The sequence below is a fragment of the Emydura macquarii genome, unplaced genomic scaffold (genome assembly GCF_026122565.2).
Source record: "Emydura macquarii macquarii isolate MOO-44397 ecotype Brisbane River unplaced genomic scaffold, CSIRO-AGI_Emac_v2 contig_2372, whole genome shotgun sequence".
NCBI lineage: Eukaryota > Metazoa > Chordata > Testudines > Chelidae > Emydura > Emydura macquarii.
In genome coordinates this window covers 4,033,500-4,060,376 of record NW_027132509.1, presented here as the reverse complement: position 1 = coordinate 4,060,376, position 26,877 = coordinate 4,033,500, and the positions used below count along the sequence as shown (strand labels likewise).

General features: G+C 38.6%; 2 protein-coding genes across 6 annotated transcripts in view; both read right to left on the bottom strand.

Annotated features, from left to right (window-relative positions):
• The window catches only part of BTBD16 (BTB domain containing 16), a 38,917-nt gene extending 21,609 nt beyond the window's left edge, over nucleotides 1-17,308 (bottom strand). Inside the window, exons 1-10 of the mRNA XM_067561294.1 lie at nucleotides 17,193-17,308; nucleotides 16,476-16,542; nucleotides 14,079-14,238; nucleotides 11,503-11,623; nucleotides 11,307-11,383; nucleotides 11,000-11,143; nucleotides 10,240-10,368; nucleotides 8,258-8,372; nucleotides 4,322-4,391; nucleotides 3,569-3,699 (exon numbers count right to left, since the gene is read on the bottom strand). Of these exons, the coding sequence (XP_067417395.1) occupies nucleotides 3,569-3,699; nucleotides 4,322-4,391; nucleotides 8,258-8,372; nucleotides 10,240-10,368; nucleotides 11,000-11,143; nucleotides 11,307-11,383; nucleotides 11,503-11,623; nucleotides 14,079-14,238; nucleotides 16,476-16,542; nucleotides 17,193-17,308 (1,130 nt within the window). The remainder of the gene's footprint in view (nucleotides 1-3,568; nucleotides 3,700-4,321; nucleotides 4,392-8,257; nucleotides 8,373-10,239; nucleotides 10,369-10,999; nucleotides 11,144-11,306; nucleotides 11,384-11,502; nucleotides 11,624-14,078; nucleotides 14,239-16,475; nucleotides 16,543-17,192) is intronic.
• Nucleotides 17,309-25,492: 8,184 nt separating this feature from the next.
• TACC2 (transforming acidic coiled-coil containing protein 2) overlaps nucleotides 25,493-26,877 on the bottom strand; it is a 167,027-nt gene continuing 165,642 nt past the window's right edge. For all 5 annotated transcript variants that reach the window (XM_067561353.1, XM_067561349.1, XM_067561350.1 and 2 more), the window contains one exon: nucleotides 25,493-26,000. In XM_067561353.1, the coding sequence (XP_067417454.1) occupies nucleotides 25,935-26,000 (66 nt within the window). In that variant the 3' untranslated portion in view covers nucleotides 25,493-25,934. The remainder of the gene's footprint in view (nucleotides 26,001-26,877) is intronic.

The following is a 26,877-nucleotide window of genomic DNA, read 5'->3' as shown; positions in this document are numbered from 1 at the left end:
AGTTTTAAGAAAGTTTTATGGAGATCCTGTAGGTGTTTGTCTCTGTCTGAGGGATGGGAGCAAATCCGGTTGTATCTTAGGGCTTGGCTGTAGACAATGGATCGTGTAATGTGTCCAGGGTGGAAGCTGGAGGCATGGAGATATGTATTGCAGTCAGTTGGTTTTTGGTATAGGGTGGTATTAATGTGACCATCCTTTATTTGTATTGTAGTGTCCAGGAAATGGATTTCTTGTGTGGACTGGTCCAGGCTGAGGTTGATGGTGGGGTGGAAATTATTGAAATCCCAGTGGAATTCTTCAAGGGACTCTTTCCCGTGGGTCCAGATGATGAAAATGTCATCAATGTGGCATAGGTAAAGAAGAGGTGCTTGGGGACGAGTTTCGAGGAAGCGGTGTTCTAGGTCAGCCATAAAAATGTTGGCATACTGTGGGGCCATGCGGGTGCCCATAGCTGTGCCACTGACTTGAAGGTATAGATTGCCTCCAATCTGAAGTAGTTGTGGGTCAGGACAAAACCACAAAGTTCAGCTACCAGGTGTTCCATATCATCATCAGGGAAAATGTTCCTGATAGCTTGTAGTCCATCTTTGTGTGGAATGTTGATGTAGAGAGCTTCTACATCCATAGTGGCTAGGATGGTGTTTTCTGGGAGATCACTGATGGATTGTAGTTTTCTCAGGAAGTCAGTGGTATCACGAAGATAGCCAGGAGTGTTGGTGGCATAGGGCCTGAGGACAGAGTCCACATAGCCTGATAGTCCTGCTGTGAGAGTGCCAATGCCTGAGATGATGGGGCGTCCAGGATTCCCAGGTTTGTGGATCTTGGGTAGCAGATAGAATAACCCTGGTCGGGGCTCAGGGGTGTGTCTGTATAGATTTGTTCCTGTGTTTCTTTAGGGAGTTTCTTAAGTAGATGTTGTAGTTTCGTTCGGTATTCCTCAGTGGGATCGGACGGTAGTGGCTTGTAGAATGTGGTGTTGGTTATACATAAGAGCAGTTGACACTATTAAAAGATCATTATTAGGTGAAAATGACCACAACATGCACTCTGTTTGGCTACAAGTCGCATTTAACAGGTTAACAAGCACAATTCTAGGAGTACCATACAGGACCCCAGTTAGAAAAATGATTAGGAAATTACTAGGTTAAAAGGGATTAAAGAAACTGAAAAGTCTTCTAATAGAATAATAATGGTGTTCTTCACTATCACATTAATAACGGCTTGAATGAGCATGCAGATTGGAGGAGCGATTTATTTATACTCTAATCAGTGGCTTTTAAAAGCAGCTTGTCTTGGTGCCTGCAAAGGAAGTGATGACTTTCAAACTAATCTTATGTAATACACAGGAGTTAATACAGGAGTCGAGTATAGGAGCCCAATTAGCTTTGCTGTATTAATATATGGTGACTCCTCTAAGAGTAGCATGGCAATGAACTTTAAAAGGGCAGATTTTAAAACTATGCGAAAAGGAGATAATTAAGACTTACTGGCAAACTGAATAAAATACCGAGTCTAGAATCTACTTAAGAATTAGAAGCATGGAAATTTTACATAGCTTTGACCAAAATCAATGAGGTAAAATTGGCAGCATTTAAAAGAGACTGGGAAAGGCATTTTTTAAAAAGTGGATATCCTGCCCAAACAATATTAATAGACTGGAACACAAAGTAGACAAAGCAAGGTGCAAATTTGGAATAAAAGGGACAGAACAAATCGGTAAATTATTTTAAAAATAATTTAATCTTGATAATTTGGCTAAAGTAGAAGTATGGAATGCAATGAATGTTACAATCATGCATTCTGAGTAGCTGTATAAATATCATCATCTTATTCATGACCTGATACTTAACACAATATTAAAAACAAGGAAACAGGAATACATGACAGACTAGGGAAAGAACAAATTAAAAAATATTTACAGAAAGTATGTTTATGCAAGTTAGCAAAATTCACCCTAGGGCACTTAAGGAGTTAGCTGAAGCAAGCTCACAATCATTAGCATTTAGCTTTGAGAACTCATGGAGGACGGTGAGGTCTCAGAGGGCTGGAGAAGGCGAACATGGTACCTATCTTTAAAAGAGGGAACAAAGAGGACCCAGGGAATCATAAACCGATCAGCCTAATTTCAACACCTGGAAAGACACTGGAACAAATTATTGAACAATGAGTTCATATCCACCTGGAGGATAGTAGGGTTATAAGTAATAGCCACCATGGATTCATCAAGAACAAACCAATCTGAATTTCCTAGGATTACTGGCCAAGTAAATAGGGGGGAGCTGTAGATGCGATACATCTTGATTTTAGTAAGGCTTTTGATACAGTCCCACATGACATTCTCATAAACAAACTAGAGAAATGTGATCTAGATCAAATTACTGTAAGGTTGGTGCATATAAGTGATTGAAAGACCGAAGTTAAAGGGTAGTTATCAATGGTTCACTGTCAAATTGGGAGAACATATCTAGTGGGGTCCTGCAGGGTTCTGTCCTGGGTCCAGTACTAATTGACATTTTCATTAATTCCTCGGATAATGAAATGGAGTATGCTTATAAAACTTGCAGATGACACTAAGCTGGAAGGGGTTGCAGGCACTTTGAGAAGGCTAAAGGGAATAAATTGTGATGTAGATGCCACTGAGAAACTGTAAATGTGGAACCTGTACAGTCATTTTTCAGAGTTATTTCCACTCGCTGGATTAATTAGCCAATTTCAAAAGATGTATTTTAAGGATACAAAAATAATTAATTAGCAATGGGTAAAATGGTGAAGAAGAATCATGGATTTGATGCTGGTGAATTGTTCTATATTTTGCCAGCAAAGGTGCCAATAAATGCCATTTTTATTACAACATGGATCCATGGACACCAAATATTGCAGTGATAGCCTCTCATTTCACATACAAAGAGCATGTAACCATCATTAGATATCCTGCAGACAGATTCATGCCAGGAAATGGAAAGCTCATTATCACATAAACCCAAACTAGTTTGTCCCCTATGATAAGTAGACTATAGTATTATATGCTTATTTTTAACTGTGAGATCATTGGATTTTATTCCTCACTTCTCTTACTAGTAGCAATTACCAGATGGGATTTTGGTCCAGAGAAACAACACTTAGCACAGAGGAAATATGCCCATCTACATAAAACAGAGGAGTTCTTAGGAGCAAAATGTTTAGCAGACCAGATTATTGATATTCTGAACCTTTTTGCCAGTCCACAAGTTGTTTTGAAATTAAACTATTATTAACCTCACCAGAAGTTTTCTCTTTTTGTGGCCATCATAATTTTTCTCTGACAAACAGCACTGCATAGCAGATATTCTGTGCAACAACACAGTATTTCTAAGCCTGTAAGAATGCTTTTAAATCTGTAGAGAACCTCTTAGTTATCATCTTGAACTGCATGCTGTACTTTCCTTTGCAGGTTAGGGCAACAAAGCCATATTTATTTGAAAGGTTCATTGAATACTTGATCAGAAGAGATATTCATTATGGAGTGTGCATAGGGAGTAAAGAATATTTTTACATGTCCAGAGAGCAATGAATGGCACATCAGTCTGACCTGGAAGATTTGAGCACTTTCTGCAGAAGTTCTTGTGGAAGTTTCCGTAGATGGATCTGAGAGCTAAGCTGAGGAACAAGGTTCACCTCTAGCCATCTTTCACAGTCTGTTGCCAGTGTTTCCTGTTTGTACTGATTAAGAAATACCAAAAGAGAAAACAGTAAGTATGTGCAAAGAAATTTATAAACCCTGGGTACCACCTTGTGATCGAAACTGGTAACATTCAAGCTTATACATAGGATTGAGATAAGATGCTTTTATTCACTGAAATGTTAAATCCTCAACTACACGTCTGTGTAGCACCATGCATTCAATTAATGTTACTTACACTTTTATTTATTTTTACCATATGGCTCACAATCATTAGGATCTGGTCTGTTTCAAAATTAGAGGGAAATTGTTTTAAAAGTTCAAAAGCCAAAGACAAATCATCCTTTTGGGAAAAATTCCATAGCCCAAATCTATTGTTCATTGGAATATTAAAATATTAATTAGTTGGTGAACTACTCAACATTTACATTTGGATCCAACAGCCTAAATTAGACTGCTGATAGCAATGCAATGTATTATAAATGTAGATAAATATCCAATATGATGTTACAAACAAGTCAACACACCTGAAAGAATTTACCAATAGGAATCTAGAACCTTTAAAACAATTTGAGCTTTCTCTGGAAGCCTGAGATGTAACTTGAAGCAACCTTGCTAGTCAAGTGAATTTTTTTTTAAACTTCAGTAGCATCTGTAGCTCACCTTGCAAGCAGCACAGTAATAGCTACAGACATTGGCTGAGCAAATTCCACTCTTCATAATGGACACACATCTAGCACAAAGAAATAACTAGTTTTAAAAGCAAACCATAAAATATTACAGTATTTAAAAAACAAGAGAGTATGGTCTACTGGTTAAAGCACTGACATGGAAATAAGCACTCCAGTTACACCTGATTGTGCCACTAAATTGTACTGTAACATTGGAGGACTCCCTTAACCTTTCTGTGCCTCGGCTTACCCATCTTACCCATCAGTTTATCATACTTCCCTATCATCCTTAATAGTAATCATTTATATGGTAAATTTAAACAGCTCTTCACAAAACAAGTCAGAACTCATAATGTAAGATAGACAGGAAGTTACACATAAGACATGATATGGGCAACCATTCAGGGAAAATAAAGTTTAGAGAGATTGTTTGTAAAATGAAGGAAGAAAGGATTCTTGAGAAAATTGGCTTAGTGAACTGAAGCGAGAGACTGTTCCAAGAACAGGAAGGGCTGCATGATAGAAGGCACAAGGTCAAGAATATACTGGTATTTTGGATAGACTGGAATGAGGAAATGGGATGACAAGAAAGGAGAAGGTAACAATAGTGAAGACTAGAGGTGACCAAAGCATGGATAAAAGTTTTTAATACTGGGGACAGTGAGAGAAGAGGAGATTTTAGTGAAACTGTGCGGGGAAGGAGTGACAAGACTTAGCAAGGACCTGACATGGGGAAAGGGAGTAGTCAAAGATTATATTAGAGCCTGAGTTACAGTGACAATAGCAGAGTCATCAATTATTACAGGGAAGGCTGCAGAGCAGTGGATTTAGGAGGAAAAGGGAGAAATTTTGGAAAGACTGAGTTGGAGATGTAGTACATGGAATATATGTAAAGTGCTTTAATAAGTACTCATTTTACAAAATAGTTTTATGTTCATAAGACTAAAGTCCAGATCCCACTGAAATCGCTCTAAAAACTCCAGTCGATTTCTGTGTCACCCAGAGTTACACCATGTGGGAAAATGTAATGTGAGTATTTGCAGTACATTAATAACCTAAATTGTTTTGTTTGGTTGGGCAATCAGAGTTCATCACTGGTAGAGTGTGTATGTCTCTGTGGCTCTGTCTTCACTGCAAGTGAAGGTGTGATTGTAACACAGGTAGGCAAACCCATGCTGGCTTTAGTCTAGCTATCATGGGAAACTATAGTAATGTAGATGTGGTGGCTTGGGTTTCAGCATGTGCTAGCTACTTGAGTACATACCCAGGCTAACATGCCTATCCATGTTACAGTCACACCTTGACTTGCTGTACAAGACATGCCTGGTGCGTTGGTAAGTATATTGTTCTCTCAGAGGAATAACTGATTCTTGTTTTTTACCTGTAAATATTCGTCTAAACATAAAAGTGTCTCCAGTATTTTCCCTGATAAGCTTTTCCCTTTCCATTTCTTTGGGGAACTTGGTCTAACTTAATAATCCTGAAAGAGCTGCTTTCTGACAATAGTGACTCCATGAGCATCCATTTCCAGATTGCCATTTGTGGATCTGCCTTGCCCTGTCAAGGGACCAATCCTGAATGCTGCTGAATGCTGAAATCATTATACTTGCAGATGCTGAACACAATTCATAAAACTGGGCCCCACTTGAGTGGCTTGACAATTTATTTTAAATATTGGTATCCATCATCTCCTTTATATTGCACAGTTAGAATTCTGCCTTTAGCCCGGACACCTCAGGGCAAATGTTAGGGTGAATACATACTTCTAGAAGAGAGGTATAAATTATCTCCTTTTTAATCTGTGAGAAATAGGTGTACCTATTCATAGCTCCTGAGGTCAGGTGCCATTTGCCAAGAATGTCTCACTTGGCCAAATCGATTGTAAAAATATATGAAACATTTTCCAGTAAAATAAACCAATGGATGAGTCACTTCATGGCTGTTGGCAGAATCAAGGATGTCATTTTGTGCTACCGTTGGGTGACAACCACATATTTTTCCATTCTCTCATCTAAGGATGCTCAAGGCAGGGCCCATGTGCCAAGAGACAGAAAATATAGCCATTGAGAAATAAAATAAACTGTTTGTCTCATGTGCGTTACAGGCGGTGCAAAACACCCTTATGCCACCGCATTTATTGGCAACAGTAAATCGCAGTTTTATAGCCTACTATACTGAAGTGCTAGTGCAACTCAACTAGCGTTTTAAGTTGAATCAAGTAAAAGACATAAGGAAACTAATAACATACTGTAGTGTCTCAGGCTCAGAGGGAGGCCACACTATCAGGTAGCAAATAATACTCAATTAGCAGTCTATAGGCTCTGGCCCTCTGGGCAGGGCAGAGCAACACACAGTCTACAGTCACAGCCTCCTGTGGTATAAATTGGTTTTTGCTGGCATAAATGCCCTACCGTGTTATTCTTTGTATGCTGCTTCCCCTGCTATAAGTGAGATGATTTTACCTTTCTGGGAGTTTTAATTTATTGTTTTGCGTACTGCTATTTTAAAAGCAATTCATAAACGAAGTGGGACATAGCACAGTGCATTCCCATAAGTCTCTGCTAATCAAAATGGTAACCCTGACCTAACTAGCACATTTCTGATTCTACTGACGTGACAATTCTAGTTACAGTAAGAGGATCTATTGATCTATTTTATTATTAAGCCACTATACGTACAAAGCTCTTACTGGGAACCAAGTCATTCCTATACAGCTGGTGTGGTTGAAATAAATTTTCATTTGGTCCTTTCCTGCAGCACTGATTATCATCTGGTGAGGTTGCAGCCTTAGCATCAAGTATCAGCATTAACTGATATGGTTTGCAACATGGCATAACTTCAGTGGCTGGCCAATAAAACATATTATTAATGCCTCTTGATGCTTTCTGATGTACTCTGTCCTGCCATGACTATAAAAGGGACTGTGTCCACTTCATTTTGCTCTTTAAAATGATAAAACATGGTTGGCACGTTAGAGAAACTCAGTTTTCCAAGTGATGTCGTCTACATTTTTACTGCCATATTTTCATTTAGGTTACAGGGAAGACGCAGAAGTGGGACGTTAAACCCTCCATGCCCAAGTTTCCTTAGCAAGCCCTCGACTAGCTAAGGGAGTAGTAGCAGGACAACTAACCCACTCTGTAAGCATTATACATAATACTTAAGTCCTTACACACTGAGAAGAGTTTAGGACTTGAACCTCTAATGGAACGAAGAGTTATGTTACAAATAACGCTCACCGGTTTTTAAATGCAAGGTATACAGGTGAATAAATGATTATGAGAGAACTAAAGCAATATGGTGGAATAGAAACACTAAATATAATGGGGGGAGTTTTCATTCTTTATCAAGTGCAAAAGGGAAGAGTTGAGTGTGATGAACTCCCTCAAAGACTCTAGTGCTACTTTGAGTTTCAGGAGAAAGTGGATACAGAACACAATGTGATATCTAATGAGATAATCTAATGCTGTGAACTACCTGCCCTGTAAGGCTTTTCGACAGCTGTGGAATCAGCTGTTCTACACTTAACCTATCACAGCTATCCATGTACAAATCCAGTCAAGTCAGAAAGAAGTAGCCATTTATTTTCTTTCTATAAAATTACCAAATTTTAGGATTAGCCTGGCATTCCTTTTCTGTTTCCAAGATTCAGCCACTTTCCAATGTAGATTTTGTGCACATTTGTATATGTTAGCAAGGCTAGCTGGGAAGAGTGTATATTGTAGGGGTAGTGTTGTAAATAACCCATTCGCTACACGCAGCAGTTGCAGGGATAAAAAAAAATCACAATCATACAGGGCAGCTAGGCCTAGAATCCTGATCCTTTCAGTTCCAAAAGTGCAGGCCTCGACCACGTGAGGTAAAGAAAAAGCCACACAGCACCACACATATATACACACAACCAGCACCTTATGCAAAGTTTACTTACTTCTGGAAAAGGCTAGGGAACTGCAGCACTGATGCTGCTGCCAGGACTCCCACAACATCACCCTCTTCCACCTCTGGTTCAGTTCTGTATAAATTCTTGAGTGCTATAGCAAAGGCTTTACAATGCAACATACAAAAACAAACAAAAAACCTTCAGCATTAGGATTTGTTTTCCCTTAAAATGGGGATGGATGCTGCACAAAGTACATACGGAGCTTCTCCTGTTCAGTGGTGATAGTGAATTATTAACTGATGCCACATGGTGGGGAAAAGTGCTAGTGCAGACAAAGCCATACTGTTAGCTTCATGGTCAGTACAGTTCATGCTGAGAGACTCACCCTGGGTTTATAACTACAACCCAAGAATCGGGCAGTGCCCAAAAGATACCCTCTGAATGGTGAAAAAGTCCCAGAAACCCCTGTATTGAGGGTTTTAGAGAAAGATATTGAAAAAAAAGCCCTTTGAATTTTTCAACAAATAAATGTGGTAACCCAGCTACCCTTCCTGAGAGGAATGTTTTGCACGCTTTTCCCACGTGGCTGCAAATAAGTAGGCTACAAAATAAGCATAGGCAGCACTCTATGATAAAATTCACTCCTTTATATGGGGTTTGTACAAGCCTATGCACTGCTCCTGCTTAAATGGGATTTAAGTGGTGGATTGTCTTTCTGCAGGCCTTCTGCACAGAGGTGAGTTTTACTTCTATCATGTAAAAGGCCACCCGCACGCCATGGCTCAACAGGGAGTCTGTTTAATCAGACTGGCAGAAGACAGACGAGCCCTGGGGTCCTGAAAGGGGGAGGGGAAGGGGCTGCTCCAGCATCTTCCCTCTCCCCAGAACACATATGGAGATTGTGCCCGGGCAGGGAGTGAGGCAAGGGAGGTGAAGAGATTTCTCCACCTCTGCCAGACATGTTTTAGCTAGACTGAGGGTGGGAGGTGAAGAGCTGATTGACTTTCCTAGCCTACACTTCATTTGCGCTATATGAAGTCCACAGGGCACATAGCAGCAGTTCTGCTATTGTTGCTGCCCCATCCTCTCCACTCTATATAATGGAGATGTAAGTTTGAACTGCATTTCCAAGATGTAGTCTGACCGATCACCAGGATCGGGAAGGACTTTTTTCCACGCAGGAAATGATGGGCAAAGGCGCAGATGAGGTTTTTTGGCTTTCCTTGCAGCTTCCCAGAGGCCTGGTTTTAGTTAATAAGGAGTAAGGACTGGAATTTAAAACTTGTATAAGTGGAGTTGTAATTTTATTGCAACTGTTGGCCAGTGGCCAATGCAAGTAAGAGTCTCAAAGGGGCCAGTTCCCGAAGTAAACAGGAGTGAGGGAGCCAGGATATGGTTGGTGAACACGGATAGCCTTGAGGCAGAATGAGAGACCTTAAGTCCTCTTATACTGAGGTCCTTCATGTGTGTCCTCATTCTCCCTCATGGGGGAAGCCTGAAAGGATGCTGAGGTGGGCAGGATCCCAGCAGTTAGTCTGAAGGGGACCAAGCTTGAATAATGGTTAATTGAAATGAAGCCATTTAACATTGTACTGGGCCCAATTAATTGCCTGGTGTTTGTAGTATAACATCAATATCAACAGTGTTTTGGAGGGGGGTGGGTTAGCCCCATCCCTGTTCCCTGCTACCCCATTAAAATTAAAAGTTGATAAAGTTGTGGCCTGCATCCCTATGCCTGCATTCCAGTCTCGTGCGTATCCTGATCAATGGGCCCAATTTCAGCATCAGTTGTGTGCTGAGTTATTCAGAAATATCCCTACAAACTAATATTATAACAAAATAATGAATTTTTCTTTATATCAACATTCCTGAAGTGTCTCAATAAGAAATCCATCTAGGTTCCCCCCACCCCTCCAATTGAGCACAAAAATGTAATTTAATGTAAGAATGTTGCGGATGCAGTGAAATGTCCAGTTTGTATGTGTGGTGATAGTCGCTATTTAAAAGACAATTTGTCATCTCTACATTACCAGTTCTAGTGACTTCTGGATCCTGAACATCCAATGAAATGGTGATCTTTTTCATTTTTGACTTCTCTTTGCCAAGTGCCTTAGTTTTCTGAGTAGTTGTGTTGGACTGTTTGTTATATTTACCTTCTGCTACGAAACAAGTTTGGATATACATGAAGATTTCATATGGGTCGTATGACATAGTAATCATAATACACACCCCAGAATACTTTGCTAGACAACTCACTTTGGCAGCCAATAAATTATTCATGCTTAGAGAAATGTGTAATACACAAAGAATGAAACATTTTCTCAGCAGCAGAATTGCCATCTTTCTTTGGCAACCTCAATGGAGAAGCCAACCAACCATGGAAACTGAGCTGTCCTCTCACTCCTTACGGTGGTCCTTCCAAAATCAGGTTGAGGAGATATTGGCCAAAAGCTGTACAATGTGTCTATTGACTTCAGTGGGCTTTGGGTTAGAGGTTCCATGTTCTTATTGCCATGCAGAACAGATTAGAAGAAGTTAGCATGAATCTGTGTGAACTCATTTCTCTCCTGTAAAGGAATTAATCCAGAAGCCCAAGCCCTTCAGGAACACTCAAACGTCAGGATAGATCCACATGACAAACTGTATTGAATGATAATGGGGGATTGTCCTCAAAAGACCCAAACCTTAATTTTACGAGATTGAAATGAACTTGATTTCCTATTAACCTTCTCTCCCAGACACTACCACAAGGCTCCTGGATTTTTTTTAATTAGATACTAATAAGAATACCTTTTTTGCTTTTGTGCTGGCTTTCCAAGCCATCTATGTTAATTGGCTCTACTGCAGAAATTAAAAGTTGTGACAGCGTCTTGGATTTAAATAAATAGATACGATGAAGCTCCCACAGGAAGCCCAAGCACTCCACAGCTACATCTAAAAAGACAGAACAGTTTGGTAGTTATAAAACGTACGTTAAAGCTCAGATAATCAAACTAGGGAACAGATTCTGATCCCAGTTACACCAGTGTGAATGTGGAGTAACTCTATGGAGTGTTTTTTATTCAGATCATTATTATATCCATCAGAGATGACTCACCCGGTTCCATATCTTCTGTCATCTTCTGCGTGTGGGAAAAGATGACTTCATTCGGGCAGGCTTGACTGGCATATAACCTCAAAGAAGAGAAGTAGCGGCAAAGCCAATGTGAAATACATTTATACTTACTCCTCCTCATAATTGGTTTTGGTTTTTTTTTAGGCTAGAATAAAAAGATGTAAGAAACACTTGCTACCTCTCCAGCTCACTGCCCTTCTGAGATTGTGTTGATAAATGTGGCCAATGGACTTGTGTTTCAAATTCTAGACTTGATGTCTGACCCTCTGGTTCATCAGACAGGGACACAGGGGTGTCAGCTGAAGGATTAAAGAAATCACATTTCCTTATTATTGACGGAATGTATATTAGTTAGGAAAAATCGCACACAATGTCAGTTTAGCAAAACAATACCTTTTTTCCCCCCACTCAGGAAGAATAATTGAATTGATCACATTGTCACTGAAGAACTCAAAGAGTTGAGTTCTTGATTCACAATTACAGGCTCTTTACAATTTTCAGTTCATTCACAGAGGAAAATAATACTTTACTATCTTGTCAGAATTCAAATACAACATGATTAGGGCTCCAGTATGCTGTGATAATACAAATAATAAATAACAAAATACAGAAAAATAAAGAGCACCTAGCTGCAATAAAGCAAGAAAAGACTGACAGTGGGAATTCTCAGGGTGAGGATGGCCTTCTGGTTAAGGCACACGGATGGAGAATTGAAAGATATGGGTTCTAATTCCTGGCTCTGCAATAGACTTCCTTGGTTGAGCTTAAGCAAATCATTTAGGCCTTGATTCAGCAAAGCTTTTAAGACCATGATTAAAGCCCATTGACTTCAATGAGACTTAAGCACATGTTTAAAGGGACAGACATGCATACGTGCATTGTTAAATAGGACTGTTTGCGTTGCGTAAGAGCTTTGCCATGCTGCAGTGTAAATTTCTCTTTGACTCAGTTTCCTCATAATGAAATGGGAACAATGCTATAATTAACTGGTTAATGCATATGTATAGGACACAGTTGCAAAACTGAAAAAAAAAATCTGTGGAAAAACATCAGAAATCTTGTGTTTTTCATTAGTTCAACTTTTTGAAATTTCCCAACCATCTCTAGTATGTATACAATTGCCCCAGACGGCACAGAATCAGAATTGCTCATACATCTAATGGCTATCAGACATTCTCTTAACTCAGCTGCCAGGAGCCTGTGATTATGAGGCAGGAGGATTTAAGTTCTATTCCTGTTGCCACTGTATTGTTCCAAGTAGCGATAATGTGAAGGAGAGTGCCAACTGTGAAGTTTTAGGCAGCTGCAGCCTTCCCTCTATTCTTGCCCAACCTGAAAGGTGCATTGTGTGGCTAATTGCTATGAAAAGCATTGTACAAAGCAAAGCATTATTGACCACTGTATTTTTAGATAACTAAATCCTCTCTGCATTGAATGACTTATAGCTGAAAACCCACGTCTCTGATGTGAATTGTCCATGTAGCTTTAGTTTTGCCAAAGATTAGGCCTTTTTGTCTTTTGAATCTAAGGGTTAATAATGGCTTCACCTAAATGCACTGATAACCTTTTAGGAAAGGACCTTTAAAAAATTTGTTCAAACATGTGGCAATGTGATGAAAGATAGCTGTGCCTAGTGTTATAGTGGTTCAGATACCAACACAGGACTCACTCCTCGCAAAAAACCATTTACGCAGAACTGGAACCCCTTTTGAGATACTGAAATGCTCAGCCAATACGCTCAGTCAGAGCTGCCTCTTGACTGGGTGTCCACTTCCTTGTTTTGCAGCAGCAAAATGCTTTACTGCTGTCAAGTCTGTAAATGTCCCAGAAGATTGTTAGATCTGTCCATTCTCTCATGTCTTTGCCCCATTCAAAAATCAAGAGTCAGTTCCAAAAAGAATGGGATTGGCTTTTTTTTTTTTTTAAAGAAATTTTTTTAAAAATAATAAATTTGCATGTTTTCCTTTGATTTCTAGTTTTTGAGTTTTTACAGTACTCTAGGTCACATGTTCAAGCTCTTCTGTGCAACCACAAGGGTTCTTTTTATTTTTTAAATGAAAGCTGAGATTCACGTCTACTTAGTTGTTTCCAGAAACTGGGGCTTTAAGTAGAATACCAAATGTGCAAAACTCACTATAACTTTGCTAGTGCTGGCTACACTGCATTTCTGCAGAATGGGAGGGTAAGCAGGCCATCTGCTTCCAGAAGAACAGGCCTTCAGAGGTTGGGAAGGAAAATGTGCACCAGCTGGCATGTCAAAGACATCATGCCTATTGCTTATCTCTAGCAGTAGGTTTACTGGCCAGACCTGAACATCCAAAGAAGGAGAAGGAATCTACTGGCTGGTTCCAAACACCTAGCAGGGAGCGTAACACACATCTGTTCATCCCTGGAATAGCAGACTGTATCTGAAGGTGGTGGTTGATCTCATGGATTTTCCCCAAGTAGTAAGGGGCACCCAGTGGTCCTGGGTCTTAGATGGGAGGAGGGAGGACTCTAAGTTCCAATAAGTTTTGGATAAGCATCAAATCTTTTGGGTTCTTATCCAAACTAAATCGAAAGTATGGAACATGTTGAGTTTTTTTTGTATTGCTAAGCAGGATGATCATTTCTGAACAAAGCATTATGTTGGATTTCAGATTTGGATGCTAAATCCAAACGTACCCAAAGTTCAGGAGTGTTTGGAATGGAGATTTTCATTTCTACTTAAAATGCATGAGAAACAGAAAATCATGCTTACTCCTGTCTCCCTACCTGACATTATCCTCTTCAGGGTCTCGTTGAGGCAGACTCTGAAAGCCTTATTGGCTTGTGCAGTTCCTAACAGATCACAGCTTAGGCCATAAGGAAACTGCCAGCGATTGGTGAAACCAGCTTCTATGCGGAAGTAACGTTGTCTCAAGGGCAATAGAGCCTTAAACAAACATATTGATAAATCTTTGTAATGTGCATTTCTCAAGTTCTGGGTTTCTACACCAAGAGTCTTCTTGGAGCACAGAAGCAAGTACTCTATCAAGTCAAATCTACAATGTGTACACCAGTCATAACTTCTCAGAACAGAGGTTGGTCAAAACCAGAATTATATAGCAACTTCTTCTTCCTGACCCAGAGCTTTGGGAGAGCTGATCAGATGGGATCCACATATAAACTACACTTGTCTTGGTTTTATTAAGCCAATACCCATCTAACAAAGTTATGCAAAACACAAAATACTTCAGGTATTGCCCACCTATACTTTTAGAGTCTCTCTTTGATTTCTAAACTCAGTACTAATCCCAATAAAAATTCCACTACAAGCATTGATATTCACTTGGCTTCACATCAAAATCATGAAAAAATGCACATTCAAAATTTAGCTACTGTATGAAACATTAAATTGGCCATGGGTTATGGTAATGTATGTGAACTTTTTGATATGCTTAGACTGAATTCTGAATTTGTATCAAAAACCTGAAACTAGATGACTTTCATGTGCATTCAGGTTCACAACAGACATTTTGCATGGTCTGCACATGCCACATGCGTTTACTTGCACCAGTCTGCTCTCCTGCTTTCTCTGAGGTCACCAGGAACTTTATATACATACGGTAGAAAGAACACAATATTGGAGAGGCGAAATGTTGATTGGGTCTGAAAATAAAATTTTACCCTTAGTACAAATATGTGCATCCTTATATGGGAATTATTCCAAGATTTTCTCTAAGATGGCTGTGCCATTTTCAATGTTTGATTTTTTTTTGGTTAGAGATGTACTTATTTAATTCTTAGTGATCATAATGAATTTGTTGGGTAGGCTGGTAAATTATTTTGTACACCATTGGAAGGAAGATTGGATTTGTGGGCACTTGATAGCACGTTGGGCCCACAAACAGGCAGTAGAGACAGGTGGGTTGCACCTGGGCTTCAGTGACTGTCCATCTTTGATGGTATGGGAAGAGGACCATGTTGTGGGAGTAGCTCATGCCTCTCCTGCACTCACTGAAAGTATAACAACATCCATCTAATGTATTGATTATTCCTTTAGGGGAGAATGATTTTGAGGCTTGCACTGGGGTGAATTTGCGAATCAGCATTTAACAGGAATGTGGGTTGGATGTGGGCCAGTGGTGTCAGATATTAAGGAGGTTTGGTCTGAAATGCTTGCAAGGCAGCTAGGAGAGGGAGCCGTCAAGTCTGCTTAAATGCATTAGGGAGAAGTGTGAACCAAGACATCATTACAGTCTTACTGGACACAGATGACACAATGCTAGCACACAGGAAAATCAGGACTTGAGTACGACAGGGAAATTGGACACATTTATCAAACACTGGGGCCAGTCTGTGGCTAGGAAAACTTAGAGATTGGATTGATGGAAGGCAGATACCAGGCAGTGGGTGGAGGGTGCCACCTAGTTAATTGCTGGCATCCCCAAGGCCATGCAGGTCAGATGCTCAAAGGGGCCAGTTCCCAGAGACAAACATGGGTGAGAAATTCTGGAGATGACTGGTGGACTCTGTTAGCCTGGAGGAAGAAAGGGAACCCTTAAGTCTTCATAGACTAAGTGCCCTCATGCCTCCTCATGGGGGGAAGCAAGAGGATCCAAAAGTGAGCTGAACTGTCGGGGGTGGGTTGAATATATGAGGCTATTTAATACTATTCTTGGTTTTTGGGATGAGTAAACTAAACTAAACTAAAACTACCCATTTTAGACTTCCCGATAAAAGTTAAAAGATAATAAAATGGTGGCTGTCTGCTTTAAAACCGATCCCTGCACCATTCCTGTATCTACAGGTCAATGGCTCTTTGAATATCACAATTCCAAAGAGCTGGAGTAGCATTTGCAATCTCTGCCACCTAATTATCTTGCTTCACAATGGATTGTCCTTGAAGAACTGAATTACAATTACTACGGTTGTAGGGTGTCTGTTGTTTGCAGGAGCCTGCCTATGGTGTACACTAGATACGTATGCGTAGCTCCCATTAGCATTATTGGTAATTATCCACATGTATATACTATCAGTGAGATACTAGACCAGAGTCTTCAGTGCTTATAGCTACAAAAAAATCAATAATTGTCACATGTTTGGGAGTGACAGTTTAGAGATTCTTATGCTGTTTAGAAGTTTAACTCTAATAAGACATAGGTATCAATCTGAAGATATCATACCTACCTTGGATATTTTCTTTTCATTTGGGGAAAGTCCTCCCAGGGCTGCAAAAGGGGCTGAGAGCAAAGAGCTGAGAGGTAAAGGAGCACCATTAAAATGTCAAGAAAACACATTCTCATCATTCATGTCAGAAAAGCAGGAGACCAAAACTATATTTTAAAAATTCATAAAGTTCCTCACATTCTCTCTAATAGAAAAGGATCAGATTCTACCCTTTGATTTGGGTGCACAACTCCCAGTGAAGTTGGTGGGAAATGCACAGTCCGTTCGGAAGATAGAATTTGACTGTTTTGCAGTTAAAATCAATGGGACCTGGGGCTGTTCAGCACCTTTGAAAGTCAGGTCATAGAGTCTCCAATTGAGACACAAAGAATAGTGAGCACATTTGAAATTTGGCCTTAACCTCGTGCCTGGGTTTCCACCTCTGTACAACGGGCGTAATATTTTCCTCTCACAAGAATTTTTTTAGGCTAAATTCAGGAATGGCTGCAGATCCCTAGGTGCCCTTTGAATAGTGGAAGGACAATACAGTACGTCTGGCGTCAGAAGGAAGTTTTCCTGCAGTGTGCATTGATCAGATGCAGAGTGTTATAGGATTCATTTGAAAACAAAAGTCAATTTTTTGTGAGATGGGAAGTGGTCTCTATTATTAGATCATCATTCAGCAGGAAATCTCACTGCTCCTTTCAAATATATCTGGAAACATTAACTCATACTTACCAATCCGTTGGTTTAGTATCTAAAGAAGAAACCTTAGGAACAAAAGTAGTCAGCTGTGCTAACTCTAGTGATTGCCGACTGGTCACAAAACCAGCAGTGGTCTTTACATTTGCCATGATGAATGCTGTTAATAACAGTAAACTTCCTTATATAGTGCTGGTCTTAAACACAGCTGGGGCAGGCTGGGGACTAGCTGCAGAAGGCTCAGAGCCCTCTTCCCATCATCCACTGCCTTGGATTTCTTCTAGACAGGCTGCTGCATCATGTTTCCATGGAAGACAGGAGAGAGCATGTATTGGAACACCAGGGACCATTCTGGTGGTCATCAAATGCAGGCAGTTTGTTACTATGACAAGTTCTTCCTTTTATGACATCACAAAATCCTTGAAGAAATCCATGAAGCATCCTGCAGCTACATTGTACTAGAAACACCCCCATTTGATGACTTCCCATTGACAATTAATTTTTGAGATCTGTCATTTAGCTAGTTCCTAATCCATTTAAGTGTGCTTTTTGATATTATACAGAGCTAAATTTAAAATAAAAATGCCTTACAAAAGTCAAAGTATATCTCATCTGCACAGTTATCTTTTATCACTCAAACCTTGTAATCTCAAATAATGCAATCAGGTTTGACAAGACTGCTTTCCACAAAACTGTGTTGAGTGACATTAATTATATTTCTAGCCTTGAATTCTTAATTCATTGAATCCTTCTCAGCTTTTCCATTATTTTGTCTGGGACTGATGTCAGATTCACTAGCCTATAGTTACCTGTACCTGTGCTTTGCATCAGAAGAACTGTGCTAGCTACACCCGTGTGTAAATGCTATTACTGCTAACACAGCTCTAGCCTAGTTACCATGAATAGCGTGGACAGAAATAAGGACAAGGGTAGCCCAACTGTGCTAAAGACTTATCCTCTCTAGGTAGCCTGAAGTACAGTTTTAAAAAACGGCCTATACATTAGAATTATGGATCACAACTTGGAGGTTGTACAGCTATGTAATGTGAAGGCCCTGGATGGGGTGTCAACAGATTGAATCCAGAACCCTCTGGATCTAAAAGTATAAACCTCAACTGCCTGAACCAAAAGACTGAGCCCTTAGCTTAAAGCCAGTAGCATAGCCCTGAGCTTCTGCGTAGTCCAGCCACTAGAAAGGACAAAGAGGTAAGCATGGGTTACATTCACACTGAAATAGCCTTACAGCTGAATATTTGAACAACTATACAATACTGATTGCCCCACCACACACACACACACACACACACACAGGCACGAGAGCTCTGCATACAAGTTTTTATTTCATTCACTACTGAACAATGGTTTGAAATTGATCCTCATGCAGAAAATGTTCATTTGAAAGAAATTTAACAACAGTGGACAGCATATGTTCTGTTCCCAAATCCCTGAATGGCAATTTAGATACGCATCATCATTAAAATGCACAGCATATTCTTTAAGTACTCCCCTTTTAATATAGATTTTAAGTCAGCAGTGTCTGCAGTTTTTTATTCCACATCAAGAACTAGAGACCATTCATGAAGCTTGATTTTGGTAGCAGGAAAATTTAGGGATTAATTAAAGCAATGGATCGATGCTAGCATAAGTCAAAATAGATGTATACATTCTTAAAGGTGCATTTGTCCCACAAATTAGTCAAAAATTTTAAGGCTTTTTAAAAATAACACACATTTTAGAAAGACTTAATAGTAATAGGTATTTCCTGATTTACTTTTTTCCAATTTTTATTTGGATTGAAATATTCCACTGAAGCCTTGAACCAAAAAATTTCAGCATTGAGCCATTACAAGTGCCTGAAAACGAAACTCTTTAGAAAATGACTGTAATCAAAGGGAAACTAATTTACAGGGAAAGGGATTGGAAGTTTTAGGGTTTGTCTGTTAAACAAGGGTTTGGTTGGGGTTTGGCATTCTTACAGATGGTTATGTTCGGGAAGCCTGTGACCCAGAAATACCATCCCAGAGAACAGGCTCTTTTCATTGGGAGGTGGAGTCTCACCATCTATGAAGGCACTGGGAGAAGAGGAAACCCAGTCTCTGCTTCTAGTGACCAAAGAAGCTTAGCAAAGGAGATTCAGGGTATGTCCACATTGAAAAAAAAAAAAGACATTTGGCATCAAGTCTCAGAGTCTGGGTGAAATGACTTGGGCTTGTGCTACAGGGCTAGAAATAGCAGTGTAGACATTTGGACTCTGGCTGGAGCCCAGCGTCTGAAACTTGGTGAGGGGCTGGGTCTCACAGCCCAGGCTCCAGCCTGACCCTTAATGTCTACACTGCTATTTTCAGCCCCGTAGTATGAGCCCCAAGAGACCAAGTCTGATGACCTGAGCACTGAGATATGCTGGTCTGTGTCTTTTTTCGCAGTGGAGACGTACTCTCTGTTCCATTTCAGCCTACTACCACAACAGGTAGAGATGAGTCCACATGAACCCACTCAACCACTCCTGACTCCCAGGGATGAGCCTTAAGTCTCTCTCTAAACTCATGAAGGTCAGAGGCTAGGAGTAAAAACAAACCAAAATATTGGTGCAACTGATCCACTGATCCCATCTTTGGGCTCGCACTTCCTGGAAAGCAAGAATGGATTCCCACAATCAGACCCCATCCCATTCATCCCCATAGCCTTTCAACATTTAGGGAGGAAGAATTAGCATCCCTAACAGCCAGACACGGGTAGGCGAACTTGATCCTAGATGAGGAAAAAACTGGATGAAGTCCTTTATGTTTTACTTTCTATAGGGCCCCAGAAATAGCCTAAGACAAGCCCTGCACACAGAAGTTTTAGAATACTTCCCTGCCCATTCTTCCACCCCCCAAATATTGTTCTCTGGATGGCAAATACTCACTTGTAGTGTCTGTTCTCACGGTGTTCTGAATGGAGATTAATTGTATATAGATTTTCAGACTCTTTCAGGCCCACCACCTCAGTGAATGTCTATATCTAAAACCATTTAAAATCATCTCTTAAATACTCACCCCAAAGACATCAGCCATCATTTATTTACACACACACACACACACACACACACAGGTTTAACATATGTATTTAATTTCCAGTATTACAAAATATGAAATGCTACATGTATATAAAGGAAAATATGGTCTTTTAATGCTGAAAGGTAACTATCAGGTAGATCCAACTTGGCTAAAGGGCCTTCCCTAAATGCTGTCTTCAGGTGTTGGGTGAAAGGCAGTGTGTATCAGAAGAATAAACAATCTCCCCTTCATCCTCATCTGTGCAACTTTTACAACTAAACCCCACACATACTTTTTTTTTCCCTTTTATTTACCATATTAAAGGAATATATCCTGTTAAGCAATGTAGTCAGTAGGGATTCAGTCTACACAGCACAGGAAGTTATTAGCAATCCCAGTTCAAAGATGCAGTTCTGTTAACTAAGAAACATTATTAGACACTGCACAAATTTTATTCTCTCATTAAAGTAAAAGTATGTAGTGTATAAAGACATTATTTCTGAGTATAACTTTACTACTACAGTACTATCCCAAAATAAAGACAATAAATATTTAGCAGAATATAACAGTTTTAAGGAGCTGGATCAAATTAATTCAAGCTAACAATGAAATGAAAAAACCTGCTGATTTGCTAAAATCCTTTTCATACAGAATAGATTAGGTTTGTGTGAATAATCTTAGTAAATACTCTCAGCTGAGTTCCTTTGTGTTGCTGCAAACTTATTATTATTTAATATTTCTATTACCATAGCACCTAGGAGCCCTAGTCGTAGACCAGGACTCCATTGTGCTAGGTGTTGTATAAACATAGAACACTGTCTCTGCCCCAAAGAGCTTACAATCTAAGCATAAAACCAAAAAACAAAACAAAACAAACAAACAAAACCACAGATGGATACAGACAGCTGGGAAAGTACAAGGAAGCATTTAGATAATATTGGTCATCATGATCGGCAATACTTTCCAAGCATATCAGGGTTACACTGTACCTTGAAGGGATAGCAGTTTCAACCATTTTATGTAAAACAGCAATTAAGTCAAATGCATTCTGCAATCATCCTAAATAAAACTAAGGGAGTTTTGTAGATGTCTGGAGACTCCTAAGAATAAATTATTGTCTTGCAATGATTTTCAATGAATTACTTAAGAACCAAAATTGAAAATCTCAATTTTTAATTTTATTGTGAGTACAGTTGCATTTTTTGTCAAGTGAGTTCCATAAACACAAAGACCATTATTTTTCAGTAATTTTGTAAAGTTAGCTCTCTAAATCCATATTAAAATATGCTCTCATTTAACTATAACGACTGGACTTGAAGCAGGAATTAACAAAGTCCTACAGCCTGTGTTTTGCAGAAGATTACAATGGTCACTTCTGGCCATTAAAAATCTATGAATATTAGGCACCTAAATAAGTAGATTGACAGTCAAAGGTGCTATGCATCTGCTACTATCATATAAGTTAACAGGAGCCATGGGTGCTCGGTACCTCTGAAAGTCAAGCCACTAATATCAAGAGCCCAAGTATGAAATATTTGGTCCGTATGTATAACAACCGATACTACCACATACTACGTGGGCCTGATCATTTTCCCACAGTAATCATTGGCAACAAGCTTACGCTGTCATTGCTCACGCTCAACTTTGAGAGAGATGACACTGCTTTACTATGCTATGAAAATATTTTAACAAAGTACTAATAGGGAAACATATAAAAATATTATATTACAAAATATATTATAAAAATGTACACATGATGGACAGATTTGATTTTTAGGTAGCTATGGAGCACACAATAGCTATACTACTACTAATGCCTGCTGTTTATATTGTGTCTTTCATCTTGAAAGGTCCCGAGGTGCTTTATGCTTCACTGTCTAAGCAAATTTAAATATACAAATTATGGTAGACTTGCTCCGGCTCCCACTGAAGTCAATGAGAGGATGATCAGGCTTGCCATACAGGGAACACTCCACACACTATTAAAATACATAAATTTAGGACAGGAAGCAAAGAATACTATATCCAATTGAAACCACAGGTGGATACGCAGAACGTCATTATTCAAGTTGTAATTTGGCTAGGACACCGGGATTAAATCCACTATCCTTAAATCTAGTGGTAGAGATAGAGTAAGATGATCTTTTGGAAGGAAGCCCACCAGTTGAAAACCATTTTGCTAATTAATCTGGTTTTGCTGTTTCATAGCAAGGTTCTCAGATTATCTGACTAATATTAGTCTACAGAAAATATGCATAATGTAGAATCTTTCCATACATTGTTCCTTTCCCTCCCCCTCCCCACCATGATCTGGTCTTGAATGATTAATGTTAATGATGACAAGCCTGTCTCATTTTGAGTTTCCCTCTCTCCTCAGTTTGTGAACATTCTTTGAAGGATTGTTAGATATGTTATGGTTTATTAGAATTCTCAGTTACTTCTTTCTGAACATTTTACTTTGTTTTTGAGTTTACGTATGCCAACAATTCAAAAGCATTTCAAACATGTAAATCCTTCTTTATTATGCTACAAGGCTGCTACTTGTAGCTAAAGTTTCTTTTTTATAGGCATATATTATGTTCATGTATAAAAATTCTATAATCATGTGTGTGTTCCAGTGGAACATTAAATATTATTATTAGAGGCTCCTTAGGGTAAAGAGGGGGCAGGAGAAGGAAACTGCCTACACTGTTAAATCACAGTACAATCTTTATCTGCTGCTGTAAATTTCCTCTGAGCCACCATCTTTTCATGCCAGACTTGTCTACTCCTTTTCAGATATCTCCAACCTCCACTAATTGTTGTATTACATGTGAGTAACATTCTTAGGAATAGCTAGTCATTTTTTCTAAAAAGGCAGCCTTGTAGCATTGATTTACTAGGGGTTTGTTTTGTTTTTCACTTCAAGTTAAACAGCAGATGCCACAACACCGCAGAGACAAGGAGTGATAAGTAGCTTATGGAGATGGCGTTTCTTGAACTCAGGCTTTTGGCATTACAGTTGTTTGAATAACAACAGTTAACGCTCACTCCAGGTGCTTTGGATCCATCCCTTCTTGCCCGTTCACAGAATGATTTGAATGAACAGGACTTCATAACACCACCTACAAATAGATCCACATTTAATCCCAAACATATCAAGATGTTTAAATTTATCTATTTGTTTCACTGTCTTATTAACATGAATCTAAACTTGCAGCGATCAAGCATAATGAAGAGATGAGCATCATAAGAAACAATCATTCTGATGCTATGGCATTTTTAAAAGTACGAGTTTATAAGTATAAATTAATTCAAACACTTGTTATTTTATCTCATGTACAATAATACACATCTACATGGTGCATCATTATTACGCATTAATAATAAGAATTCAATGGCTACCTATATTACTATTTGTCACATTTCTGCTAATCCAGACAAGATAAGAGTTTAAGATTTATTAACAGTACTTTATAAAAAAAAAAAAAGAGAACATGTTTAACTACCTATATTTTCTCATCATCTGACTAGCCTCTGCTACCAACCTGGTAATTTAATTCTCAAAAGAATCTCTTGACAGAAATTAATAAATTTGACACTTTTTGGTTACAGTTTTGTAACTACTTACTTGCTTGTCCTTTTATGATTGCACATGCATCTGAATGTCCTGGACATTGCTGAGTTCCTTGTCTGTTACATTCTTCATCACTAGAACCTACACAAGTATAACATTGCAGTGCTTCACCTGTCATTAAGAAAAATCACTTTATATAGGTATCGCTCCTGAGCTTGTAAAGAATATTTCAAAAGCAACTGTGCAATTTCCTGGTTTTACTTCTGTCTGAAGCAAACATTGAAAATGGCTAATTTAGTTACACTGAACTTTTAACTTACATTGTGCCTGAGGATTTTTTAAAATCCAATCAGGTTTTATTTCTCAGCTTTGGACCCCAAGATTGCTTTTAAAGGCATATAATCTATACATTGCTTTAGTTTTGGTATTTTGCACATAACGAGACATCTAAGATTATTTAGAGCACTGTAGTAGGCATCACACCTTTTTGTAACAGTTTGGAAACAGATTCCACTAAAACAAACTGGAAGTATAACATGCATTTTTTTCATCGTCTTCAGTTTACACACCCCAGATCTGTAATACATCTACCTGTCACTATGATACTGGGGCTAATTTTCCCCTAAAGTATCTATTCATTTGAAACGTTATGGCAATATGTCATGTTAAAAGTTGTGCAGAAGACTCTGTTTCCTGCAACGCCCTTTGCCAAAACTTTACAGTCACAATTTTATTCCTTAACCTCATCCTCCCAGGGCTGATCCACAGTATAAGCTGTATGGTATTTTTAAATGTAAGCATGAATTTGATAAGCACTTTAAACAACTGAATTAAAACGTGCAAAAACAAGAAGGTGCACTTACTGTCCATTGGGAAACATGCATTAAAAATTTATGAGTTTAACGATTGTATTTTACAATAAAATTCTGCTGTTATCCATATATATAAACTAATTTTATAGCACACAAAGCCAATGGAAAGCCAAAACTGGCAAAGATTAAGGACAAAGATGCTGAACTCTTTGCATGTGTCTGTAATCAGAGACCATAAACAGAACTGACTGAAATTACTTACTTTTGATTACAAAAAGCAAGCTGAGAAGAACCAGGCTGAAGATTGTCTTCATCATGGATACCCAAGAGATGTACCATTAGACAAACAAAGCAGTTTGTCTGTCATTAAAGTCCTAATGCTTGTCTTACATACCTAATCCTCTATAGAGGATGTCTTAGAGGATGAAGAGGTGTGCAGAATGCTACTTATCTAGCTTATTCTGGTTATACTTCCAACCAGATGCACTTGTCCATTTCCATAGGGCAAATTCTTAAAGTAATATCAGAAAGAAAATGTCTTCTCTATGTACCCTAAATATACTTAAAATTGACTCTGCAACCTGTTACTCATATGCCATTACTCAACTGCGGAGGTGCTTTGCTGGATCGGGGTCAGAGTACTCAGCGCCTTGTAGGATTAAGCCTACGTGTACGTGCCTACAGGGCCCAATGCTCAAATACTTATGTACATGAGTAATTTTACTCTTGTGAGCAGTCCCATTAAATACAATGACACTGCTCGTGTGAGTAAAGTTACTCATGTATGTAAGTTACTTGAGCAAAAATGGCATTTCCCCTTACCATGTTTCTGGCATTACATGTAGAGAAAGCACCAAATACAAAATAAATAAAATCATGATTATTTCCAAGTTTCAACGAAAAAAATTTATTTACAATAGAGAATTTTATTAGAGAGACATGCATTTTTAATTTTTTAAATTTTATTTTACAAATCAGCAAATGCAGATCAAGTTTACACTCCTTAAGGCAAGAGTCCCCATGCAAGTAATACATGTTTATATTAAATCCAAAAGACATCCAACATGGGAACTCATGTACAAAGGGAAGGCTAGGATCAGCAATTTGTAATTTATTAGAGAACTTGACCATCTCCCTGATACAGGAACTTTGAGATCAACTTGCTATGAAATATACTATGAAAACGCAAACAATACCAAGAAATTCTGATAGTAATCTTAGTACTGCATACAATTAAATCAACTTTATTTAGAAAGAAAATACAGTAGTGCATACGAAAATGTGAAAATATAACCTGTCCACATAAATACATGGACATCCGTGTGCCAATGGTCATATTGCACTCAATATTGAAGTCCAGAAATTTGGTTAAAAGTTAGCTTTTCCCCATTTTGGCAATCAGTTCATCACAAATCTTTGTTAATTCTTCTATCTCTTTATTCTAAAAAACAAACAAAAACAGATTAATAGTGCAAAAATATCTTTTAAAAAATAAATATTAAGGCATCTTTTGCTTTTATTATTCTGTGATCTTGGGAAAAAAATATTTTTCCACTAATAACAAAAGAAAGAAATGGACCAACAAATAATCTTAAATACAGAATAGTACTGTATATATAAGTATAGCACATTCAAATAGTATGCTTATTTGCTTCCATAAAGATTTTTGCCTACTTTAATAAATGCAATTTATCTTTAAGGAATGCTAAGTCACAGTGATAACTCCTAGTACGTTGAAATAAAAATATGAGCTGCAAAAAAGTAAATTCTGGATCACTCTTGACTGGATTATTCTTTATTTCCTTCTCTAAGGGTTTGAAACCTACCAAAATTGACTAATTACATTACAGTGAAAGTGAGCTATTTTGCTAGGTTAGAGAACAAGACACAAATGGAGGTTTCCTATAACCACTGATTCCTTAAATTGCCTATATTTGTAGTTGATCACTCTATGTCTGTAAACAGTAACTAATAAAGTTGATGCATTTAAGATGACATCAGTGCTATTCCGAATCTAAAATTACAGTTAAAATAAAGATTAAAATGATCTGCTCAAATTAAAGTAGTTCTTACATAGGAAAACAGGGAATTTCGAGAGAGTTAGGACCTTGGCACTGGCCCCTAAAACTATGTTGGGAATAAGGAAAGTAACTTATAATAAAGTGCAACAGGTGTCAGGGATGATCCAGGTGTACTTGGTGCTGCTTCAGCGAAGAAAACTGGACTAGATGACTTCTTGAGGTCCCTTCAAGTCCAACATTTCTATGGTTCTGTGCTGTGTGAGTGCACTATAGGGAAGAGGGTACCTGAAGCCTCTT